Source organism: Ctenopharyngodon idella, chromosome 8, assembly GCF_019924925.1.
Source record: "Ctenopharyngodon idella isolate HZGC_01 chromosome 8, HZGC01, whole genome shotgun sequence".
Taxonomy (NCBI): Eukaryota; Metazoa; Chordata; class Actinopteri; order Cypriniformes; family Xenocyprididae; genus Ctenopharyngodon; species Ctenopharyngodon idella.
The window spans coordinates 14833400-14857890 of NC_067227.1; the positions used below are offsets into that span (position 1 = coordinate 14833400).

At 37.5% G+C, this 24491-nt stretch overlaps 1 protein-coding gene across 35 annotated transcripts in view; it reads right to left on the minus strand.

Moving 5' to 3' along the window:
• rimbp2b (RIMS binding protein 2b) overlaps positions 1-24491 on the minus strand; it is a 170588-nt gene that overhangs the window by 8901 nt on the left and 137196 nt on the right. For 17 of the 35 annotated variants that reach the window (XR_007931375.1, XR_007931374.1, XM_051903908.1 and 14 more), the window contains 11 exons: positions 22388-22539; positions 18773-19369; positions 17828-17977; positions 17071-17226; positions 13268-14029; positions 10886-11000; positions 10253-10378; positions 6874-7040; positions 4776-4944; positions 4374-4436; positions 879-982 (listed from right to left, as the gene is read on the minus strand). Coding sequence is in view for 33 of the 35 variants with exons in the window: in XM_051903908.1 (XP_051759868.1) it covers positions 879-982; positions 4374-4436; positions 4776-4944; positions 6874-7040; positions 10253-10378; positions 10886-11000; positions 13268-14029; positions 17071-17226; positions 17828-17977; positions 18773-19369; positions 22388-22539 (2561 nt within the window). In the remaining 2 variants the exon portion in view is untranslated. The remainder of the gene's footprint in view (positions 1-878; positions 983-4373; positions 4437-4775; positions 4945-6873; positions 7041-10252; positions 10379-10885; positions 11001-13267; positions 14030-17070; positions 17227-17827; positions 17978-18772; positions 19370-22387; positions 22540-24491) is intronic. The other 18 variants (XM_051903928.1, XM_051903931.1, XM_051903933.1 and 15 more) reach the window with 8 other exon arrangements.

A 24491-nucleotide genomic window follows, 5' to 3' on the forward strand; every position in this document is an offset into this window, starting at 1 on the left:
GAAGAAGCACAGCATGATTTATGAATGACAGCAGACCTGGTTGTCAGGATGGCAACATGAATCGCCCAATTTGATGTTGTTCTATTTTAATGCCCTCTAATGGATAAATTCGGAAGTGCATATTAGCAACTGGGTGAAGTTTAATTTGTTTATGTTAAAATGCTTTCTACTGTCCAAGCCAAAAGAGCTACATTGGCTCAACCAATAGCATGAGTTTGGGTGGGAGTCGTGGGATTATTTGTTTTCCAACCAATGGCAGACCAGTGATTTTATTGTTAACTAAAACTATTAAAATGTTTAACTTTTAACTAAACTAAACTTCTAACTAAAATTAGAAATGTTGCTTGGCTAAGTTTTATTTAAACTTATTTAAGTACTAAAATTGCTAAAACTAAAACTGAAATAAAAAATAAAGCTAAATAGAAATATTAAAAGCTAATAAAAATGACAGAAGTCTATAATGAAATGAATAAAACAAACTAACAATTACTACAACTTAAACTAAATGAAAACTGAAAATATAAAAACTAAAAGATAACACTGTGGCAGACAGGGGCATTATTTGGGAAACCTATTGGCACAGAGTCATACAGGATTGGAACGACATGATAGTGAGTAATGACACAATACATTTTTTTTTAAAGTGAACTGTCTTTAAACAGAACGAATTCTTTAGAGCTGCCATGTGCCATCCGAATTAATAGTAACATACAAAATACAAAACACACTGTAGCCGCAAAAGCAAAGAAAATAGGCTGAAAATGAATTTGGTGGCTATTACAGAGGCAGACGTCCAGGCAATCCAGCATAAAATCAAAAGCTTATGAGATGAGACCATAAGTGAAAGAAAGCCCAGACAAAAGAGACTCCATTAGTACCTCCACATCCACATTAGGAGAGCTCTCTCTGGGATCATAGTCATATAGGGCCACCATCCTCCGCGTCGACACCGGGTGCTGCCTTCCACTTCTTTTGTTCCTCTCTGAGAAAAAATATGCAAGAATAGATGGATAAAACAAATAAATAAATTCTAGAGAGAAAGAAAACAAAAACAAAAACAAAAAAAAACAAAGTACTATTTGATATTTATTTTCATAATTAAAATTAATCACAAACAGATATAAAAAGGAAAGAATGATTTATGACAGCAAGAATTTGATGCCCTCTAATGGATTACCAACTTTCAAGGTGAGGTGTCATTTTTTTCAATGTTAAAGGTAGGGTAGGCAATTTCAGAGAGGCTAGCAACAGCAAGCTAGCTTTAAAAGCATAAGATCCCATCCTCCCATCAGAGAGCTCTCCAAAGACACGCCTCCTCCAAAACGCATGAATGCGCAAAGCCAGAACATCAGACTGCAAAGCGTCACAAGAGACGGCATTAAATTACCTCATGTCTCAAAGCACTTAACATTACAATAATAATGAATGTAAACAACTTAGCACTCTGACTTGTACCACCTGACTGCTGCAGATCGATTTTGGCATTGATAGTGTTGCTATAGAAATGTATAATTCAGAGTCCGAGGACATGAACAAGGTCGTTGTTTTGGTTCAAGAGGAACTGTAAAAGGTGGCCACTGTTTGTGGCGCTCGGTGACTGACGTCTGTCTACAACTCTGCACAGTGGCATACCGCACATCAGTGAGGCCCCCCCGCAAAGCACGAGATGGGGCCCCTCCCACCAGCAGTGACGTCATGTATGAAAATTTGTCGTGCACCTGCTGCTGTCTGCACCCCGTTTGCAGTTATCATTGTATTGATGCTTCCAATGTTATTATTAACGTTATATAATGTAATTTTGATATGTAGGCATATAGGGTATGTAACCTAGTTTTTTTAGTTGAACTAAAATCCCGGCAGGAATAATCTTTTATGAACTTGCAGCCGAACATGCCTCGATCTGCTCCAATTTAATTGTTTTAAAAATAGCAGGAGGTTTCTTCAAGATTCCTTTAGAAGAAAATTGTTTTTATTAATATTAAACTTCTTAATTAGTTCAATGAATTTTAGTGTTGCAGCGATTTTTTTTTTTTTTTTTTTACAGAAACATATAATGAATATACAGTGCTGTATAAATGCTATTTTAGGGTATAGCTAACTATCCAGTTTGTGGTCACTGAATGGATTTTCTGAGGTAAATGTGGCGTTATTCTCAAGCTGTTTTATTGTCGTCTTTCCGCGGTTGAAACACTGATTGATCGATTATGCAATAGTTTGATACACGATACAGTTCAGGAAATTGTTCTGTATCTTTCAACATTCTTTCTGCTGTTCATTCATGTTTACTTGCTGCTGTAATAGTAGTAAAGAGGAAGAGATGATTAGTTCACGCTTGATCCGTGCTATGTCTGAGCTGAGCCTGAGGCACTGGAAGCAATTTTTTTCTGTCACTGAACAATAAAAAAGGTAACTGCAAATTTATCTCTCAATTCTGACTCCCCCCCAGAATTGTGAGATTAGAAATTGCAATTATCTTTTTTAAATTGTTTTCAACAGAATTTAAAACTTGAGAAAGACTTTATTTCATATTAAAGCAGAGTTTATTGTTATTATTGGATGGGTGCGCTACACATTTTAGTGTAGTTTTGTTCACGCATCAAAAGAAAAAAAAAACAGACTGAAAGATTGATCTTGAAAATACATAGGCTATCAATAATAATAACAATAATAATAATAATAAAAAGAAAATCAACATATTTGTGGTTTATCCACGATGTGCACGAATTAGAACACAGTCAAAACGTGAGGAGAAGCTAAACCTCGCTGTTTCGGTCAATGATTTCAGCCCTCCAAAACTATTTCGATCGAAAACATAAAATTGCTGTTTCGGTCGCAAATTTTCAGTAATTTCGATCGGCGCATCAAATGATACAGGCCTAAACTAAATTCATGTATTTACAGTAAAAGAATAAAGAAATAGGCTAACTCTAGACTTATTGGCTAGGCTACATTTGGAGAAGAACTTCAGACATTCCGGTAGCTGACCATTAGCAGAGCTGGCCATGGGGTAAATACGTTTGTGCAAAATATAATAATAATAATAACAATAATAATGTCTCAGCAAAGACCAAACATGTTTATTTGTCTCAGGCACACGTCCGCTAACAGTAACACAGCGCGTCAAGGTTCGCAGTTGTCTTGGCTACCTTACAAACGGGCGATGGAAACAATGGTGAATTTTTCCCCTTTTTCTGGTAATTTAGCACTATTTTCTATGATCTTCTGCTTGCATTTTTGGGCTTCACTTGGATGCTTTATTTTCATCTTCATAGTCAATTGAGTTCAGTTCTAAAAAAAAGCAAAGGCTACATAGTAAATAGGTGAATCTGCGACGGGGCCCATCATAGGGTGGGGGCCCCCACGCACCGCAGGGGCTGCGGGGGTGTCCCGTACGCCCATGACTCTGCATAGCCTTATGAAACGTGCAGATGACGTGTGATGTCTGCGTGGAGGTATGCAAATACATATGTTTACAGGCAGGTAGGTCATCCTATTATTGCATTTGGACTGAATGTAATGATTGGACAAACATGTTTTAGTCCTGAGACTTCCACAGAAGATATATGTACATATTTTTTTATATATTTAGACCACTTCTATTATTGATCGCTATCAGGATGTGAAGAGAGTTTCAACCTGTATAACAAAAAGTGTCTACCCTAGCTTTAAAAAGATTTCTAAAGATTTCATGAGTTTTGATAATTGGACTGCTTTTTAAGGACAATAAAATGATTTTACAAACTCTGCAAAATAACACATTCAGCACTTTTTCATAAATGGCTCAAAATAAATACACAAGTCATGATTTGAAAAAAATAGAAGGCACATTTAGTAGTAAATTCAGAGTTGCATATTACCAACTTTCAAGGTGAAGTGTCATTTATTTCATATTAAAAAGATTTCTACTGTTCAAGTCATTGGACTCAAGCATTTTTATAATTGGACTGCTTGTTTAGGACAATAAAATTATTTTACAAATTCTACAAAATGACACATGCAGCACGTTTTCTTGAATGGCTCAAAATAAATACTCAGGTCATGGTATGAAAAAATAGAAGGCACAATTAGTAGTAAGTAGACAAGTTTCCCATTTGTATAAATGGTCAGATGTTCCTGTTTCCATTAAAGCACAGGATGCCCTTAAATACAGAATTCAGACACTTTCAATAGTAGCTGCAGACTTTTGGAGCCCACTGTTCAACCTGCATTATTCCCTGTATGAGGTGTCAGTAGGAACAGAAGAATAAGTCATGCTCACATTTAAGTGTCATTCAAGTGATGAAGGAGGTGAGCTGTGAAAAGGCACTTAAGTGAAAAAGAAAAGAAGATGATTTGAATGAGAAAACTGATGAAGAAAAGATGGGGGCACAAACCTCTCTTGGATTTCCGGGACCTGCGATTAATTGAACGGCCATCTTTGAACCTATTACAGTTCACTTGAGAAAAAAAGAGGAAAGCAAGAAAGAAATGGAAGAGAGAGAGGAAAGGATGAAGGCAAGGAAGGCACAGGATTTAAAGGAATAATCTGCCTTTGGCATTCTGCTATATGACTTCTTTTGTTTTCCGCAGATGAAAGAAAGTCATATGGGTTTAAAACGACATGAGTGATGACAGAATTTTCATTTTTTTGGTGAACTATCCCTTTAAGGGTTCTAAAAGGAAAACTATGGAACAGGTAGAGGATTGGCAGACTAGCACCATGTTAATCTAAACAGAGGAAAGAAAGAGAGAAGGCAGAAAATGAGGGTCAGCACAAACTACCTGTTAGCTCATACCTATTTTCTCAATGGGCGTGTTGAGAGGAAGAAACCCCTGTTTGAGCAGCTGGTCCATCATTTCATCATCATCCGTCTGGATCTCGGAGACCATGTTACAGGGGATGAGCCCCCTGCGGCCACAGACCTCTGCTCTATAGAATCCATCTGTGTCCTTCTCTCCAAACACCTGGACAACACAGCAGGGCCATAATTAAACTCATTTCATTGCATTTTTAATTACACTCTCTCTGATGTCCTCTACTCAATTTGGTGTGGTAGCACTACTTCTAATGTTTTCTATCTTGGATTATTCACTTATCCTTATATTATTTTCATTTGCATAAAAGTGTCTGCTAATTAAATAAATGTAAATGGCCACTGATTTCAGAAGATAAAAATAAGTACATTGGAATAGCAAGACAGCAATGAACTTTCACTAGAATAGAATAGAACAGAACTTACAACTAGCAACGCACAGTATTATTTATACAAAATAAAGCTATATACATATGTATAGAAATAAAAGAATTATACTGATTAATTATATACTGTATAACTATAAATTATATACTCATTATATATTAATGAACTTATATTGAAAAAAAGGACTCTTATAATTTCATATTATAATTTATAATATAATAATCAGTATTTTTAATATTGGCAGTTATGTTGGTACATAAATACATACATATAATTTTCAATTATGGGTATTAGTCAAAATTCCTGTATTAGTCCATACCTAAATAGAATTAGAATATAATAGATTTTGAATATAAATAAGCACAATGTTTTTAAATATTAAATAAATACAAAAAAAGATTAAGCCATATAAATATGTATAGATATAAATAAAGAATATTTAATATATACTCATTATATATTGCTACATATTTAAAATATATATTAATAATTTAATAATCAGTATTTTTAATACTGGCAATTATATTGACAGAAAAACAAATATCTTTATCAATTATAGGTATCAGTCAAAAAGAATAGAAATTAGAAAATAATTTAACATATATAGTTATAATAATAATTATTATTATATAATTAATAATTCTACTAATATATAATAAAATATATGAAAAATATAATATAACAACACACTAAGTGAAAATAGCATATTTTCTTAGCGATAGATGCTATTTACACCAAGTGAAAATAGCAATTTATTCTATTTACACTAAGTGTCAATAGCAACATTTTCTTAGCGATAGATGCTATTTACACTAGGTGAAAATAGCAATAGATTCCAGTAAAAGCAGCAGTTCTCTGCAATAAGTGTAAATTGTAAATAGAAGCTATCTTACTTTATATTGGCAGATACTACTTGCACCTCAGTATTTTTGTACATTAACAGGATGCAATAATATCATAAAGTGTAAATGATTATATTTATTGAAATGATTAAATGGATGCTACCTTATTGGGAGAATAAAATCCCTCCCTACACCTTCCCCTAACCCTACCCAATAATTACTTTTATTAAACACTCGTTAGCCAGTTTATTTCCACTTTTAGAACATTATTTTTTATTAAAAAGAAATGCCTTTCTGGTGTAAAATGTGATGGAAAAATGGAAAAGAGCGAGCTCGGCAAAAGGCGGATTCGAACCCATGTCGATCGGGTTAAAAGCCAGGTCTGCGAGCCTTACTCGCTACTGCTGCGCCACTAAAGATGCTGAATTCTGTGCATCTTTTCTTAAACTTGAGTGGCCCAACCAGACATTGGTGTGCGGAGCTAGTGTAAATAGCGTTTGCCAACAAGGGACACTATTTGCACTTAGTGTAATAATAAAGCCATATAAATATATTTTTTTCAATAAATATTTAAACTCAAAAATGTATATTTAGAAGTTAATATTATATAATTTAATAATCAGTACTTTTAATATTTGCAATTATATAGGTAGATTAGCACATAAATATAATTATAAATTAGTGGTATCAGTCAGCATTTCTGTATAGGTGCATCCCTGAAAAGAAAAGAAAAGAAAAGAAAAGAAAAGAAAACAAAGAAAAGATCTTAAAAGTGGAAACAAAAGAAAAAACAAGCTGTGGAATTAAATGGCGGTTGAGAATTGCTTGACATCAGCCAGTTCAGATCAAACCTTTATGATCTGGCCCTCCTTGAAGGGAAGTTCCTCTACAGCAGCATCAGGGTTGGGAGACATTGACAGGGGGTCATAGTCAAACATGGCCACAAAAATTCGGGAGTCCTCTGGCTCCGACTCCTCATAGTAGTCTGGAGACCGCCGTTCCCGTCCTCCATAACCATCTGAAACACAGAAGAGGGCAAGCTTCTGCTACACACAGAAACCAAAGTACAGCTAAAACCCAAAAAAGACTTTAACACATTTAGCCTAATCTATTTCTTCAGAGGCATGTTCAGAAAATTGTATAAAGTATTCTGCTACATAACTATATGATATATGATTTATTCTTAAAGTGAGGCAAAAACCACATATTAACATAATAAACTCATAAAAATGCTAATCACACCTGATACAAACGCATGTTCCCTACACAGTAAAATTATCTGCCGCACAGCACACAAGTGGGTTAATATACGAGCATACTGAAAACAGTAGTAAGAAATGGCCATGCATGTTAAAAGAACAAGGGAAGGATAAAAACATTGCTGTTTTACTGTAAAAACATACAGAACTTTCCTGGACAGACATGCAGCAACTCACTCGTAATACTTCACTGGAATGATCCACTACCAATCAAAATCATTCAAAAGCAGGTATCGCAAAACACTTTTCTGTACAATTATCTTGTACAAAAAGCTGTTAAGATAGTAGCAAATAGTAGACCATGCCAGTTTAATCAGAAGTGTATATGTAGCTGATAGAAGTGAATCATGCACCCAGTTACTGATAAGAATATGCAGACCATTCACAAGCAGCATTTAAAACCACAGTTATCATAGACCTCTACGAAAGCTGGCACAGGGGTGAAGACATCTCTGCTCTTTGTCTTTGCAGTCACACAACATCCAACAGTAGAAAGACATCCATGCAAATGAAACAAACGAGGATCTCAAAGGAAAACTTTTTAAAGCTCAGTAAAAGATGAACGATGAGGAAAAAGAGGAGGAGAAGAGGGGTTCACGAACACTGTCTGGTGTTTTAGACCACACAATAAGCACAGAGAAAGGAACAATCACCCTTAAACAGACCAAAACCCTAACCTAATCCTAATTATATTTAACTGAAATAAAGAAAAATTAACACGGGAGAAAAATAAAGGTAGAAGTTGCCTCTTGATTAAAACCTAAATAAACATATAAAGATAAATGAATGTAAAGATAGCTCAATAAATATGCTCATTCATACTGTCTTTCAAATGTTAATGAGAGGCTCCCACATGTCTATCCTTCTATGGTAAAGGCAGCTTCTGTTCTTTTTAAGATTAGCAATACAAGTAAAGCTCTAGCGACTGCATTTAAGATTTATAAGTTATTTTATGTTTATCTATAAGGCAGGGCATTCCAGGTTAAAGGAAATGTGAAGTTTGTATTTTTGTTTAAATACTGTAAATGTGTTGTTTGAGCTGTAATTTTCTTTTAGTGCTGGGACTACTGCTGAAGAATGAACTTCTATGTAGTTATAAACAGTACTTTATGGATAGCTACCTGTTTGTGTCCCTTTCTGGTATTCTTTTGTGAATTTTGTGATAAAGTTTAATGTTTAAGGGCTTAGCATGGACAGGAGAGGAGCTGAAAGATTGGATATGACTTTATAGACAAGGTTAGTAAGGAGGTACCATCACACTACTCTCATGTTAACGTGTATTATGTTTAATTCTTGTGACTTCTGAGAATTTTATTTATTTACCATTTATTAAAGTGGATTTTTTTTTTAGTCAAAATGTTTGTCTGTGGTAAACATCATGTGACAGAAGCAGTCAATAGAGTTTAACTTGTATTAAGTTAAGAAACAATTCTTTAAAGACCCCATGAAATCACTCAAAAAATGTGTGGTGGAGAATAAGCTTACTCAACTTTCTCATAGGCTTTGTTAAGTCGTGACGTAAGGAACGCCATTTCTGGGTCCAAGCCTCGACTCGTTTCACTTGAGAATGCCATTGCGACGGCCGTTTATGAGCACTATTTATTCATATTAAACGTTTAACATTTAAAAAAATTAAACATTTAAAACACTTAGTCTACACAACAGTCTCCGTGCTCACAGCGTCACAGACATTAATATTTTAACGATTTATAAAAGATGAATCACTGTCTGGCCATCTGGGATTTTGGTATGGAGATAAAGGTTATGATTATTATTTTTTGATAGTATTACACCACATCGTGTGTGTATATTAGCACAATTTGTTGTTTTCTTGTGGTACGAGATAGAGCGTTTGGACCCGGAAGCGCTGCCGCGAAACGTCAGACTTAACAAACGAATATATATATATATATATATATATATATATACAGTCAAACCAAAAATTATTCAGACATTTTTTATATTTTTAATATATTTTTACTAGTGGGTGCAGGACACTATAGTTCATTTATGTAAGTGAGGATAGCAAAATAAAGTAAACTGTGACATATTATTCTTCATACAGTGGACTACCAGTGTTCAAGGTGTCTGAATAAATTTTGGGTGTGTGTATACATATATATATATATATATATATATATTCACAAACATGAAAAGCTTCAGTTTCATTTACTTCTCGTGAGAGATTTGGCACAATTAACTTCTCTGCTGAAGATTAAGAGATTGCTATGAAAAATATCATGAATTTAAAAAGATAATATCTGACTATATTAATGCATATTAACAATTTATAGAGGTTCACAAAAAGCTTCACAAACAAGTTTAGCAAAAGCTTTATATATTTGAAAGTTTATATTTAAATGTATATTTTTATATTTAATTTAAATATACTTAATTTAATTGAAATAAAAATTTGAATATTAACTGTCAAAATATAATTGCTTATATGTAATGCATTAAGGATATGATATATATAATTCATATAAAATAAATATACTAAATAATCAGCAGCAAAAGCCGGGCAATTTTGTCTCTAAAATCCTTTCACTGTGAACTGCTTTAATTTGGATTAAGAGATAGTCAATATCCAACTTTATTGCATCAGATAAACTTTATTGCATGCAGTTATGGTTTGCGATCTCTTAGCCAGAATAAAATCTGCTTTGGAGCAGGTTAACCGTGTGGAGTAAGATACCTTGACCATGAACACCGCTAAAAAAACAATCTTCTTGAATCCAAAAAATCTGAATTTGCTCAAACTAAATTCAAACTTACCTGGGTAGTCACTAAAACATCTTTACAAATAGGCCACTCAAAGCTAACAGACATACACTAAAAGCCACACAACTCTCACTTTGATTTCATGGGGTCTTTAAACAAGATACTCTTGTAATAATCTGATATATCAGTTCAAATTGTTCTGGTAATTTTTGTTAGATTTTCTTTTTCATGGAGGAGCCACGCCACATACCATATCGGTGTTCAGTTCGCTGTGGGGGCCATTTCCTGCGGTGGGCTACATTGGTATAGTAAACATCGTCCTTGATAGGTGAGAGGTTCCCCTCACTCCCCTCACTGTTATTCTCCACGGTGATCTCTAAGGAAACACCAATCAGAGCATTATAGCCACACCCCCTCTACTCAGCCTGTGAGATGTGGATTATGATGTTTTCAAGGCTCTCTAGATCTGTTTTAGGATCAGAAAGGCCATTCTAATGCATTAGAGTCAAAATGACATACTGATTTTAAAACAGCATTGAAAGCAAGCTGACTTGAGTTGCTCCAGAGTAAAACAGCAATGTTCATGATGATGATGCTTTTCTAGGTGATAGTGTGTGTGCCCTGTTAGGAGTACCATCTGTATACTAGAATAAAGCAGTCAAATAACTCTCCCTCCTTTTATTATTTGTGTATCTGAAACAAGATGAATGGCAGAGGCAAGCCAAAAATGGCAGGGTACATCAAGGGACTCCCAGGGCCTACAGGCCTATATAACTGTCATCATGACATGTACTGTAAGGAAAACAGAGGAACACACAATAGGAGTCTCTATGAAAGATACTAAAGGAAGGGAGGCAGAGTCCAAACATGTAACCTCACTAACCAATGGAAGGGACTGTCATTGGCCTTCTCTGAGCGGGTGGACAGCCATGACTCATCCTACGGCCGGAATGGTCCAGTCGATCCGAGCGTCCCGTTGAGGGAGAGCTCCCTAAAATCTTCAAAAGGAAACATTAAAATGTTAATCAAAACCTGTGGTGCCTTAAAAATAGATATCCTATTAAAAAAAGACTCCCATCAACCCCAAAATGAAAAAAAAAAAAAAAAAAAAGATTTCTTTAGAGAACGAGATTCTAGTCCCAAGTGAAATCAAAACAAGGAGGATGAACCCGCCAAAACATTTAACATAAACAATTGAAACAAACTCTGACAACAACATGAGCAGGGTTTTTGGCAGAAACTAGATGCTTAGCTAAAGACCATTTTGGTTTTTGTTCTGCTCCTCTTTAGCTCATATGGGAGAGTTTTTAATGTAGTTTGTGTGATATGAGCTTTCTGATTCATATAATTCTACATTGTGGTCTGTCTACACTCTTAGTGTTTTAAATATATAAAAGTGTAAATAAAACTATTCATAGGTGCTGCAAATCTGTATATGGACAGTAGTCAGGACCTTAACCACCACAGACATCCAGGGTGACATTCCCCCCAAATATTCAGAATAATGGTCAATTTTTCAATCATGGATTCTTGAATTTTTCATTTGGTCCCCCCTCAATATTGAGTAATATTAGGCCAGTAGTGCAAAGACCTTGATGTATGAAAAGGTATTTGTAGCAAACAACCAGGGAAAGCAAAACACACCAAAAAAGATGTATCTGTGCTGCTTAATTCAGAGAAGTGCAGATGAGATATCTGTTCAAGCCAATGCACAGTGCAGAACAACTAACTGGACTGCGACACAACTAACTCGACTGAAGTTAGCGTGGTGCAAACCAGTTTTAACTGTGCAGCACAATCCTGACTGGTTAGCTCTTCATGGTTGAAACTGTGCAGACAAACAGCTATGACCATTCCAATAAGTGCACCACACTGTTTATTGGCTTGCACAAGTAACTTGTCCACACCGCGCTATTGAATGTGCAGATTTATCCTTATTTTAGTGTGTTCGGCCTTCTTATAAACAATTCTAAACCAGTGTTTCTCAACTCTGTTCCTGGAAGGACCCCAAAACAACACATTTTTGATTTGTTCCTAATCAAACACACCTGAATCAACTCATCAGCTCATTATTAGAGACTCCAAGACCTAAAATGAATAAGGCCTGGGACACACTAGACGATTTTCAAATCTTAAACAATTTTAAAACTGTGGGAGACCACAGACACAATGACAGTTTCAACCGAATTTTAGCATTATTATCCTCTGAACGCACACACTAGATGATTCAACCAGACCGCGAGAACACACACTTGTTGATTGTTGGAACGATTTCACACGGAGACTCGCGAGATCAAATGTGACTTAAGAAGAAAAACAAATGGAGGACAAATGACCTTGTCAGCTGGCTCTCCTGGAAAGCGTTCTGTTTTACAGTGAAAAACAAAGTAGAATATGGGTGATCTTCTTCCTCAATACTCCACTTTCGTGGAATGTTTGTGGCTACCAAGTTTCAGTTATTGAAGCACAAATCATCTGGTAGATGACGCTTGCTTGCTCTCATTGGCTATCGCGGGTATCCCATCAGAGGGAGCCCAATCAAGAGTCGAACGCAATTGATATTTACAATTTGGGATGGTGGAGGATTGGGAGCAGTAAAATAATCATAATGACACCATACAATTGAGGTATTTTGGACAAAAAGTCAGTTGCGACAAGCCTCAAATTGGGCTTCACTCCCCAGATCGTTGGGGATGCAAATCAGGCTCAAAATTGGCCTTAAAATATTCAAGTGTGTGGCCAGCCTAAGGGAGACATACAAAATGCGTACTGACAGGGTACCTCCAGGAACAGGTTTGGGAAACACTGCTTTAAACTGCTTTAAAGTTGGACTCTAGATTATAAGATGGAGGACTGTGACTCTTCTTACAACAGAAACAAGAAACACTCAGAAATGGCCTTTAGGTAATCAAAACAAACCTACACATCCAAAAAATTTCACTCGACACTCTAGGAATCAAACAAAGTCACATGAGATCTAAAACAAATCAAGAAAGTCAAGAAAGATCTTACAAGCAAAAATCCCCCCAAAACAATTGCAATATCAAAAGGTGAAATCAAACAATAACATAAAGTTAAGCAACGTCTAGCGAAATAGACCAAACAAAAAAGTAAAACAAGAAGAACCAAACTAAATGAACCAATGACAGACTGGGTGGAACACCATGAACAGAAGAATGGTTTTATTGCTTATCTATGGGAACACAAAGCAGTTGGTAGATGAGAAGAGGGCGGAAGGGTGAGAGGAGGGATAGGAGACACACACCAGGGGTTCATCCATTGCCCTGTTGAGTCTGGCCACAGAGTAGGCCCTAATGTCCCTGTGATAGGTCCTGCCAACCTCGCTCAGCCTGCCCTCGCTCCGGAATCTGCGTTGGGGATGGTGATGGTGCGGATGATAGTGGTAATGGTGGTACGACTCCCGCATGCTCCTTGTCTCTGGAATGGCATCCAGGAAGTCCTCCTCCACACTGCACTGGCGGGTCAGTGTCCTTTTCCTGCCGGCAGCCAGAGCACGGCGCTCCACTGGCCCTTCGCTGTGAATCACCCGCATGTTGGGGCCAGAACCCACTCGCAGCGGGCTGCCCCCTGTGTATGAGTGGTAGCCTCCACGGTAACCAAGCGAACCCTCCTCCTCGCTCCCGCAGTCTAGTCCACTGTCCGGACTCTTAGTGGTCTGCCTGCTACTGCTGCTGCTCCAGCACTGCGGCCGCTCCTCTATTGAGGTGTAGCGTGGAGAGGAGCGCTGCCTCTGCAGCCTGCGGATGCACTTACTTGGGGAGAGGTGGTTCGATTGCCGCGAGTCCTGGTGGTATGGCCTCGGGCTCCTGCATGGAGTGCCCGGACGAGCCTCCTCGAAACGCAGCCGCTGACCCATGACCTCCACCCCAGTGTCCGGATCCTCCTCGGCAACTTCCGGGATACTGTGGAGCCGCTTGTGGGAGCGCAAGGAGCGCTGTCGTACCACCTCCCGCTGCAAGTCCCAACTGTCTCGCTCCACCGCTAGGTCCTGACGCCTGTAATACGCCTTTTAGAGGCCGGAGAGGGTGATGGACGAGGAAGGAGCCAAAGTTTCAGTTAGATTTGGATGTTTTTCAATTAGTTAAAATCGGGATCGTTTTGGCGGGTTTTGTTTGATGGTGTTAGAACAGGCAGAGAAGATAAAACAGTGTGCAAATAGAGAACAAAATGGGAAAAGAAAGACAAAATAAAGACAGAATTAGTTATCGGAGATCATGGTCGAATGTAGGGCATGCAGTCTCATTCCATGACGGACATGACATGCGACGGAAGGGAATCTGTAGAAGGAAAATGTCAGGAAATGCAAACCATACAGAAAATGAGAACCGGAGAGTATCACATATGCAGGGTTCATTGAGACAATCCACTAACAAGGCACAGTCCAACAACAACAACAACAACAACAAAATCTACAGATGAGAATTCAGAACACATAACATTAGAAATTAATAACAGGCAATCAAAGGATCAAGACTAACAAATCTATGGACTATACATGAATAAAAATAAACCAAAAACAACAAAAAACAAAATGGAGATTCGTCTGCCAAGCAAAAAGTGAATCGTGTTCAAAAGTAGACCAGTAACCTGGAATGGAAATTTAAAAAAAATATATTATTAAAAATACAAATCTCTTCTAATGATTTTAAATTGTGTATGAAAATTGTGATTGGTTGTTTAAAATTTCTACATCCACATAGCATATAGCAGATACACATAGCAGATATTTTGCGATTAAGTGGTGATGGCTGTAGCTAGGGCTGGACGATTATGGCCTAAAATCAAAACCTCGGTTAACTGAACATTTTACCTCGATTACAATTAATTAACAATTTTCTTTTTTTTTTGCCCTCATAGTTCACTGACAAGGTTTGTAACTGTAAATATGATTGACTATTAAAGGTGGGATATTTTTCCCTATTGAAAGAGTGATCTGACATGACATAGCTCACTTTCAGCAGTTATTTTATGGTTCTTAACATTTCTTACAGATTTCTGCTCATTGTAAATCACATAAAGATAAATTAGTACAGTACCAGTACGAGTGATTGCATGTGTGAATACCGTCTCTCTATTAATTGTGAAGCTGTGGGTTGTAAATAGTTCCTACTAGAAAAATATATGCTATAACTTTTGAGTTTCTAAGCGACTTTAGTGATAAATCACTGGACAGCGCTGACAACTAGTTTCTGCGTTCCTCTCTGTGCGCGCGATCTTCACGTTTTGCACAGCTAACGTTACTGTTTATATGAGTGTATGTGCCACAATGCAGCTGCGTGAGCATGGTAGCTCGAAATAATATACATCCAATCGTCTAAAATTGCTTCAATGTCCAAACTGGCAAACCTTAAAACACATACAACTGACAAAGTTTAGTGAAGACGCAAGGCTCACCGCTCGCGCGCCATCACTACGTGTTAAACCGGCATTCACCCCTGTGTTGCTTTTATGCCACTGACTGGACAGGGCAGAGTGACGTGGCTACACATGCGGTAGTATGTTTTTAAGGGGGCAGTATTAACAGGATTAAAAAACCGAAATAACCAACATGGGAAAATTACGGCAGTTTTAGGTTCTGAATTTCGGTTTCGATTACTTTTCGATTAATCGTCCAGCCTTAGCTATAGCAGAATATTTTTAAAAATGCTTGTATTTTTTAGTATTTGAGGTCAACAACGCTGCAAATATCTTTTTCTGTATGATACTAAACTGTAGCACAGTCGTTGAGGCAAAAATATCCAAAAACAAAGAAACATAATCTATATAAGGTGTTAGCTTTCATACCACAATCCCAATGGCCGCTCAGGTCTCCAAAAAGATAACTCAAAACAAAAATGACAAAAACTGAATATAATATACCATTTATTGCTTCATATATTCAATACATAGTGTATTTTCTTTAATAAACCTTTCTGTATTATACTTATTCATATATACTGTATAATTAGAAAGAAATCTTAACAATATTAGACATTTTCATGAAGAGACAGATATTCACAAAATTGTAAAATTACACTGAGAAAAGTAAAACTTAACAGAAGTGTAACCATGAGACAAACATAATCAAAAGTGAATAACCTGTTTCATTTAAGCATACTTTACTTAAATGAGATTCCCAAAATGCCCTTGGAATGATATGTGCATTTTCACCTGATCAAGCAGAAGCTAATTTGACACTTTAAACAGTATAAATTTATGTAATACTTATACATAGAGTACACAAACAAACCCTGTCTTTATTTAATAATAATAACAAACACATTAAACCATGGCAGTATATTCCAAGAGGTGAACACTTCAGGCAAGGCAAACAAATACACAACGTATATATCTGCACATATGTGATTGTCATATGCAATAAATCGAAGAATCTGCTAAATAATCCTGTCAATTCCAAGTAACAAGAGCACCTTCTACCACATAGAGTAATCCAGATCGAATACTACTAAATAGAAATGCATAGTGATGCAGTACTTGAAACTGAACAACACAGTTTGCAACACCTGGAGAGTGTAAAGCATATCAGATCGTCAACTCATGCATTGCGTGTGCAGCCTCAGATTAAGCCATTCAGATGTATCGAGCTTTGTATGACTGGACAGGCTGATACAAAGCTGGCTAAATGACTGGATGACGTCGAAGTTCGGTAGTGCAAAGCGACCCACTTTTAGGACCCAGGAGAGACTGAGGATGGGTTGACCTGTTAAGATCCTGCCGCTCAAGCACCAGAGGTCTAACACCTCCCGTTTTAAATTGAAAATCACGAAAACACAAAAACCCATTGCTAGCCATATTCAGGACAAATCCAAGGAGTTACTTAATAACAAAAATGTGCTTACCTCTAAAAAACCACCTTAACCAAACTGCAGTTGGCCGTTCAAGCCAATTCTACAAGGTTGAAGTGCCAACCAGCTAGTACCACCCCCTCGGAGGAGCCCTACAGACCACGGCATACTCCATCCCCCTTCGTCTGTCCCAGCCTCTAGCCTGCGGCCCTGTGGCCCACGCCCAAGACAGACGGCGGCCGGTAGGGTGTCTGTTCCATACCTTAAGCGTGTTGTGTGAGTTGATGCTGCGGCGGCGGCCTTCTTCCAGCTGCATCTCCGAGTAGAGCTCCTCCTCATCCTCCTCCATGATATCAGACAGATCGGAGCCCCGACTGCTCTCAGTGTAGTACTCCTCACTGTGGCTGTATTGATGATGCTGGAGGTACAGAGACAAAGAGATCTTCATGATTTAACAAAACCATGAGACACCAGGAAGAAATCTTCTGAACTCAATGGAAATCTCACTTTCTGGTCCATAACTTTGTCCCCAATCTCTTTTGCTCATTAATACTTCACTCTTAATTGGTTTTAAGAGTGAAGTATTGATGGCTTCCAAATAATAATAATAATTTAAACATTTGGGGCACAAAAGTTAGTACACCCTATGAAAAATGTAGCTTCCCCTCATATTTCAACATTTTAGGACATGCAGGTATTGGAATGGCATTTCACCAATGTTAACAGAGAAAAGACATAAATCAACATACATTTTTTTACATAAATATAATTATAATTCAATATAATTTAATTAATCATTAAATATAATATAAACAAAATATAATTCAATTTAATATATTGTGACACTTGGAATGTGTATTTTGTAATGATTTGTACAGCATAAATAAACAAAAAGTAAGATGTAGTGACAATGCATGACGATTCTGTCAGCTGGCCCAAAACTCCCAGAAAAGTTTCCCTGAGCAATTATAGAACTGAAGCACTTTAAAGTTGAGAAGATTACTGTTCCTTGGACTCACGTGTCTGCCCAACTCAGAACCTCTGAGAAACTCATCCACAGAAGCTCCTCTTCGCCTGGCGTGGGGGGAATCATACCCGTCCTCTTCCTCATCTGAGTTTAATGAGTGTGAAGCGTTACCCTTCTCACTGAAGATGTTCCTCCTCTCCACCTGAAACAGATCGAGTCAGGGTTTCACATTGCAAGCATTTCACTTGCATTTGCAACTAAAATGCGACATGTGCGGATTGTAAAATGTACTTAGGAGCACGTGTGTGAATAAAAAAAAGTGCCAGCGGGTCCCCAGTTTTATGAAATTTAAGATCATAATAAATCTATTGATGGCCCGTCAAAGGAAGGAAAGACTAGGAAAATTATTTAACCTATTATTCCATATATAGATTTACTATTGGCAGAATAATTTGTTTTATATGTTAATATCAAAACATCAAAATCATTTAGCTTATATAATGTTGTTACTAATTAAATTAAAACAGTTTTTGATAATGTTATTTATATTAAATAATTATTACATTAAAACTAAACAATACTGCATAATAAATGCAGTTTTTAATAATAAAAAGTATTAAATATACAATTATTAGATTTAAATATTACAGTGAATTGTTATTATTATTTAAAGAATATATATATATATATATATATATATATATATATATATTGCATTCTAATAAATTAAATACTTTTTCTTATAAATTTCTCCTTGTATCCATTTATTAAAGAAAAAGACATTAACTGATCAATTTTCATTGTGCCCCTAAAGTTTTTTAATGTGCTCCTAAATTTTTCAACTTAGAAGCACGTGTTTCTTGGGGAAAAAAAGTAAGTGTCAAGCCCTGCATGTACATAATATTTTATCATGCTGCTTCATAGTACGCTAGCAATCATCTGTATTGACATCCTGACATCAATTTCCTCATTTACTCAAACAAACTAGTGGACTCACCCTGCTGTTTGGGGCGCTCCTCTGCGCTGCCTGGCGGGCCATAGCACGAGCCACTGTGTTAGGAATGGGCACTCCCTGAGGTTGAGGCAAGATCCTCTGAGGGGATGGCGAGCGCCGGCCCTCTACGTGAGGGGGCTCCAGCGTGTGCCCCGGGTGCGAAGGGGGTGGTAGGGGTGACGGGACTCGGGGATGCGGCTCCCAGGACTGTCCCGGTCGCCTGCTCATCTCTGGCTCTTTGGCATGGGGGTCTCTGGCACTTGGTAGGAGTTTGGGTTTATACAGGGAGGGCGAGGGGTGGGGATGCGAGGGTGGGGGATGAGGGTGAGGGTGGGGTGGTGGGACGGTGTGAGGTTGTACGTGCGGTTGCGGATGGGTTGGGGGGTAGGCTTGAGGGTAGGGAGGTGGGTGAGTCTGAGGGTGAGGGTGTCCATGGAGGTGAGGCACCAGGAGGCTGTGCGGAATGGCGGCAACGGGAGAGTCTTGCGACTCTCCTTGTGCTGATATTGTCCTCACTACGACCTCCCGTGCTTCCAGACACTGGATACGATTCAGTTCTACTGTAACAAAATCTGCTGTGGGGTACATTATCTCTGCTATCTGAAAAAAAAAAAACACACACAAACAAACAGAAATGTAGGATAAACAAATGTGCCTTTGCAAGGAAAAACAATAAGGAGTGTTTTCTTCTGGTCCAGTCGGGCAGTTATTCAGATATGCCCTGATATTTGATTTGATTTTTCACTGGCATAATCACAAAAATTTTAATTTTAAATTTTTTATTTTTAAAAGAAGTCTCTTCTGCTCACCAATGCTGCATTTATTTGATCCAAAAAAAGCAAAAAAGTAATATTGTGAAATATTTTATAATTGAAAATAACTGTTTTCTATTTGAATATATTTTAAAATGCAATTTTATTCCCGTGATGGCAAAGCTGAATTTTCAGCATCATTACTCCTTTAGAAATCATTCTAATAAATATGATATGCTGATTTGCTGCTCAAGAAACACTTATTATTATTAACAATGTTGAAAACAGTTGTGTAAATTTTTTAAGGACTCTTTGCTGAATAGAAAGTTCAAAAGAACAGCATTTATCTGAAATAGAATAAAAAAAATCTTAAAAAATCTAAAACTTTTGAACAGTAGTGTTTATTATCATAAAATAATATGTTTTATTTTAATGTTAATATATTTTTATATACACATTTTATTTATTTATGTATTATTTATATATTTTTTATATTTTAATGTATATATAAAATAAAAATGTGCAATAATAGCTGGAAATTACACAGTTACAAATGAATTCTGTGACAGAAATAAATTCATAAACACTTTTGTTTGAAAAAAAGAACACCATACGGTGTTTTGATTATCATTTCAACCTATTACAGATCATATTTACAAGACTATAACAAGTAATTCTCACAATTCTGACAATGTTAGTCAGCTAGATGCTTAATACATCATAGAAATCCAAATGTTTGCCAGGCACAAAAACATATACTGTATTATTCATGAATGTAAAACAGTGACAAACTGCACTGTGACATTTCTTCTTCGCCACACTGGTCCTGGACCGTCAAGACTTATTTTTTATTTATTTAAACCTACTGGTACATGAAAAACATCTCAGAAAAATACATTTATGTATACATGATAATTATGTATTTTGAATATACAGTTTTTTTTTGTCTCACAAAAAGGGGTTGATATACAGTATCTCACAGAAGTGAGTACACCCCTCACATTTTTGTAAATATTTTATTATATCTTTTCATGTGACAACACTGAAGAAATGACACTTTGCTACAATGTAAAGTAGTGAGTGTACAGCTTGTATAACAGTGTAAATTTGCTGTCTCCTCAAAATAACTCAACACACAGCCATTAATGTCTAAACCACTGGCCACAAAAGTGAGTTTTCCAAAAATGTCCAAATTGGGCCCAAAGTGTCAATATTTTGTGTGGCCACCATTATTTTCCAGCACTGCCTTAACCCTCTTGGGCATGGAGTTCACCAGAGCTTCACAGGTTGCCACTGGAGTCCTCTTCCACTCCTCCATGACGACATCACGGAGCTGGTGGATGTTAGAGACCTTGCGCTCCTCCACCTTCTGTTTGAGGATGCCCCACAGATGCTCAATAGAGTTTAGGTACCCTCAGCTTCTTTAGCAAGGCAGTGGTCATCTTGGAGGTGTGTTTGCGGTCGTTATCATGTTGGAATACTGCCCTGAGGCCCAGTCTCCGAAGGGAGGGGATCATGCTCTGCTTCAGTATGTCACAGTACATGTTGGCATTCATGATTCCCTCAATGAACTGTAGCTCCCCAGTGCCGGCAGCACTCATGCAGCCCCAGACCATGACACTCCCACCACCATGCTTGACTGTAGGCAAGACACACTTGTCTTTGTACTCCTCACCTGGTTGCCTGCCACACACACTTGACACCATCTGAACCAAATAAGTTTATCTTGGTCTCATCAGACCACAGGACATGGTTCCAGTAATCCATGTCCTTAGTCTGCTTTTCTTCAGCAAACTGTTTGTGGGCGTTTCTTGTGCATCATCTTTAGAAGAGGCTTCCTTCTGGGACGACAGCCATGCAGACCAATTTGATGCAGTGTGCGGCGTATGGTCTAAGCACTGACAGGCTGACCCCCCACCCCTTTAACCTCTGCAGCAATTCTGGCAGCACTCATACGTCTATTTCCCAAACACAACCTTTGGATATGACGCTGAGCACGTGCACTCAACTTCTTTGGTCGACCATGGCGAGGCCTGTTCTGAGTGGAATCTGTCCTGTTAAACCGCTGTATGGTCTTGGCCACCGTGCTGCAGCTCAGTTTCAGGGTCTTGGCAATCTTCTTATAGCCTACGCCATCTTTATGTAGAGCAACAATTCTTTTTTTCAGATCCTCAGAGAGTGCTTTGCCATTAGGTGCCATGTTGAACTTCCAGTGACCAGTATGACAGAGTGAGAGCGATAACACCAAATTTAACACACCTGCTCCCCATTCACACCTGAGACCTTGTAACACTAATGAGTCACGTGACACCGGGGAGAGAAAATGGTTAATTGGGCCCAATTTGGACATTTTCACTTAGAGGTGTACTCACTTTTGTGGCCAGCCGTTTAGACATTAATGGCTGTGTGTTGAGTTATTTTGAGGGGACAGCAAATTTGCACTGTTATACAAGCTGTACACTCACTACTTTACATTGTAGCAAAGTGTCATTTCTTCAGTGTTGTCACATGAAAAGATATAATAAAATATTTACAAAAATGTGAGGGGTGTACTCACTTCTGTGAGATACTGTAATTTCAAAATATGTTTTTGTCTGATTGACCAAAATGACTTGCATAAACCCTTGCATTATATAACACAGAGGAAACATTGGCCATCCACTGACACAAGCGATCACCAGATGGCGCCAGTGAGCAGAATGAAACCTGCACTCCAAACATGTGAACTACCATAACATGTTCAACCTACAAAGCTGGTCTTGGACCTTTCATTGGCTTCTTTAGCAAAGCACACAGCTTCTAGCAAATCAGTAGCTGTTACGAGTAAATGGCATGATGATAGTAAAAAGCAGCAACATCACTTCACCTTTTGACCTTTAGTGCAGACTATGTAGCCGATTACACTGGCTCCATTGGAAGTGCCGGTAGGAGTTAGGGGAGGGGGCTTCCACCGGATTTGCAAGACTCCAGGTGTCTGTCCCAACTGAACTTGCACATCCTGAGGAGGTAAAGGAGGACCTAAAACAAAAAAAACAAAAAACAAAAAAAAAAGATGTTCATGAAATAACAGAATACTGAAACAAAATGTTTGATTTGCTACATGGTTATCATGATTCAAGCAAATTTGTGTGTTTGTGGGTGGGCTGTAACATGCATTATGCTTTCAGAAACACGTGCATGCTTGTGCATGAAAATATGATGCATGTGTAATAAGCATGTAAATGCGCGTGTGGGTGTGCATGCATTTTACAGCCGTAAGGAACGCCAGCTGTGCATAGACTATCACAGTGTATTTGCTTATGTCAGCACTCTGATTTTATGTGGGCTGATTCGTCTTAATCATACTGAGTGTTATATGTGGCTGCCAGAAATGGACTGCACCATTTCAGAACCTAAAACAAACAATGTGCAGTTATCACTTTAGCTGTTTTGCATAACAGTGCTGGAGTGAATGGAGACAGAGATAGAGAGCAAGAGAAAGAGACAAGCAGACATCATTCGCCTCATCTCTTGCTTGGGTTCAATTTAAAAGATGATGATCGCTAGGGCCAGTGTTGGGGGTAACGCATTACAAGTAACTTGAGTTACGTAATCAGATTACTTTTTCAAGTAACCAGTAAAGTAACACATTACTTTTTCAATTTACAACAAAATATCTAAGTTACTTTTTCAAATAAGTAACGCAAGTTTCTTTTTCACATTTATTGACTGACAGCTCTCCTGTCCCCATGTTGAGGTGTTGTGTGCGCTGTGTGAACATGATGGTTATTGGTTCTAGACTAAATGTGAACATGCATTTACTCATCTCACTTGCATGAAAATATTCAGTATTCCTCAAAATGAATAATAAAGTTAATTACTTGTAGAATAACAATCTAAATTACTTTAGATTAGATTTAGAAATAAGAGTGTTGAACTTCCTTCTCCTGTTCTTATTCTTCTTTAATCTAGAAAGGCAGCACAGCTGAAAGGTTTGTTTGAGCTGCACCCTCTACTGTAAAGATGTGAATTTGCATTTCCTTCCACTTTAGGCTTACTCATTTCACTTTTGTTGTGAACTTTCCCCAACCTTCCCTGGGTAGCGATACAGATTTCCTAATTTGATTTGATTCTGATTCAGAAACTCTCAATTTGAATCGATTTGATTTTAATTCGGATTCAATTCCAATTATAATGCCCGTTTTGTTTACATATTTTTCCATACAGAAAGACATTTTCTCAGTAGCCCCTCACTGCAGAACACAAGATCCAGGGGGTGGAGACGGGTAGGTTTAGGGATACGTAAAGTGGGAGGAGTTGGATCTGGATTCAACCTCGCCCCCTGGATCTCGTGTTCTGCAGTGCGGACCATCTCCATTTTCTCTCTGCTAATGCTGTAAATTATACAAGGCCTTCATGTGCTATAGGGAATTTGATAATTACCACTTCTGAAGTCGTGATTACGAGCTTATTGCATTCAAGTTTGGACATGAGAGGGCGTTCATGTGCAATTTTTTTACTTAGGAAATTCCGAGAGCACGTAAAGGCAGCATTAGTGCAGAGGCGTTGTGTGCGATGTGTGAACATGATGGGTATTGTAGCGCTAGACTAAATGTGTGCAGGCATTTACTGATTTCACTTACACAAAAACATTTTCAGAATTCCTCAATATGAATAATAACAGTGAAATGCAATCTCAGAATAGTATGTAAACCTGATATAATTAAATATGTTAAATAATGCAAATATACTTGATGTATTTAATCTCATTTCATTAACCAATGTCTTTGCTGCTGACCTTCGATGATTCAATTCAACCTTACAAATAAGCAAAAATGACTTTTTTTTTTTTTTATTGCAGAAGTAAGATTGTTGAACATGTTTCTCCTGCATTTGTTTGAAAGGTTTGTTTGAGCTGTGCCCTCTACTGTACAGGTGTGCATTGTGAATCCAGCTCCGCTGTATGCTTTTGATTTGTTAAAAAAAACCAT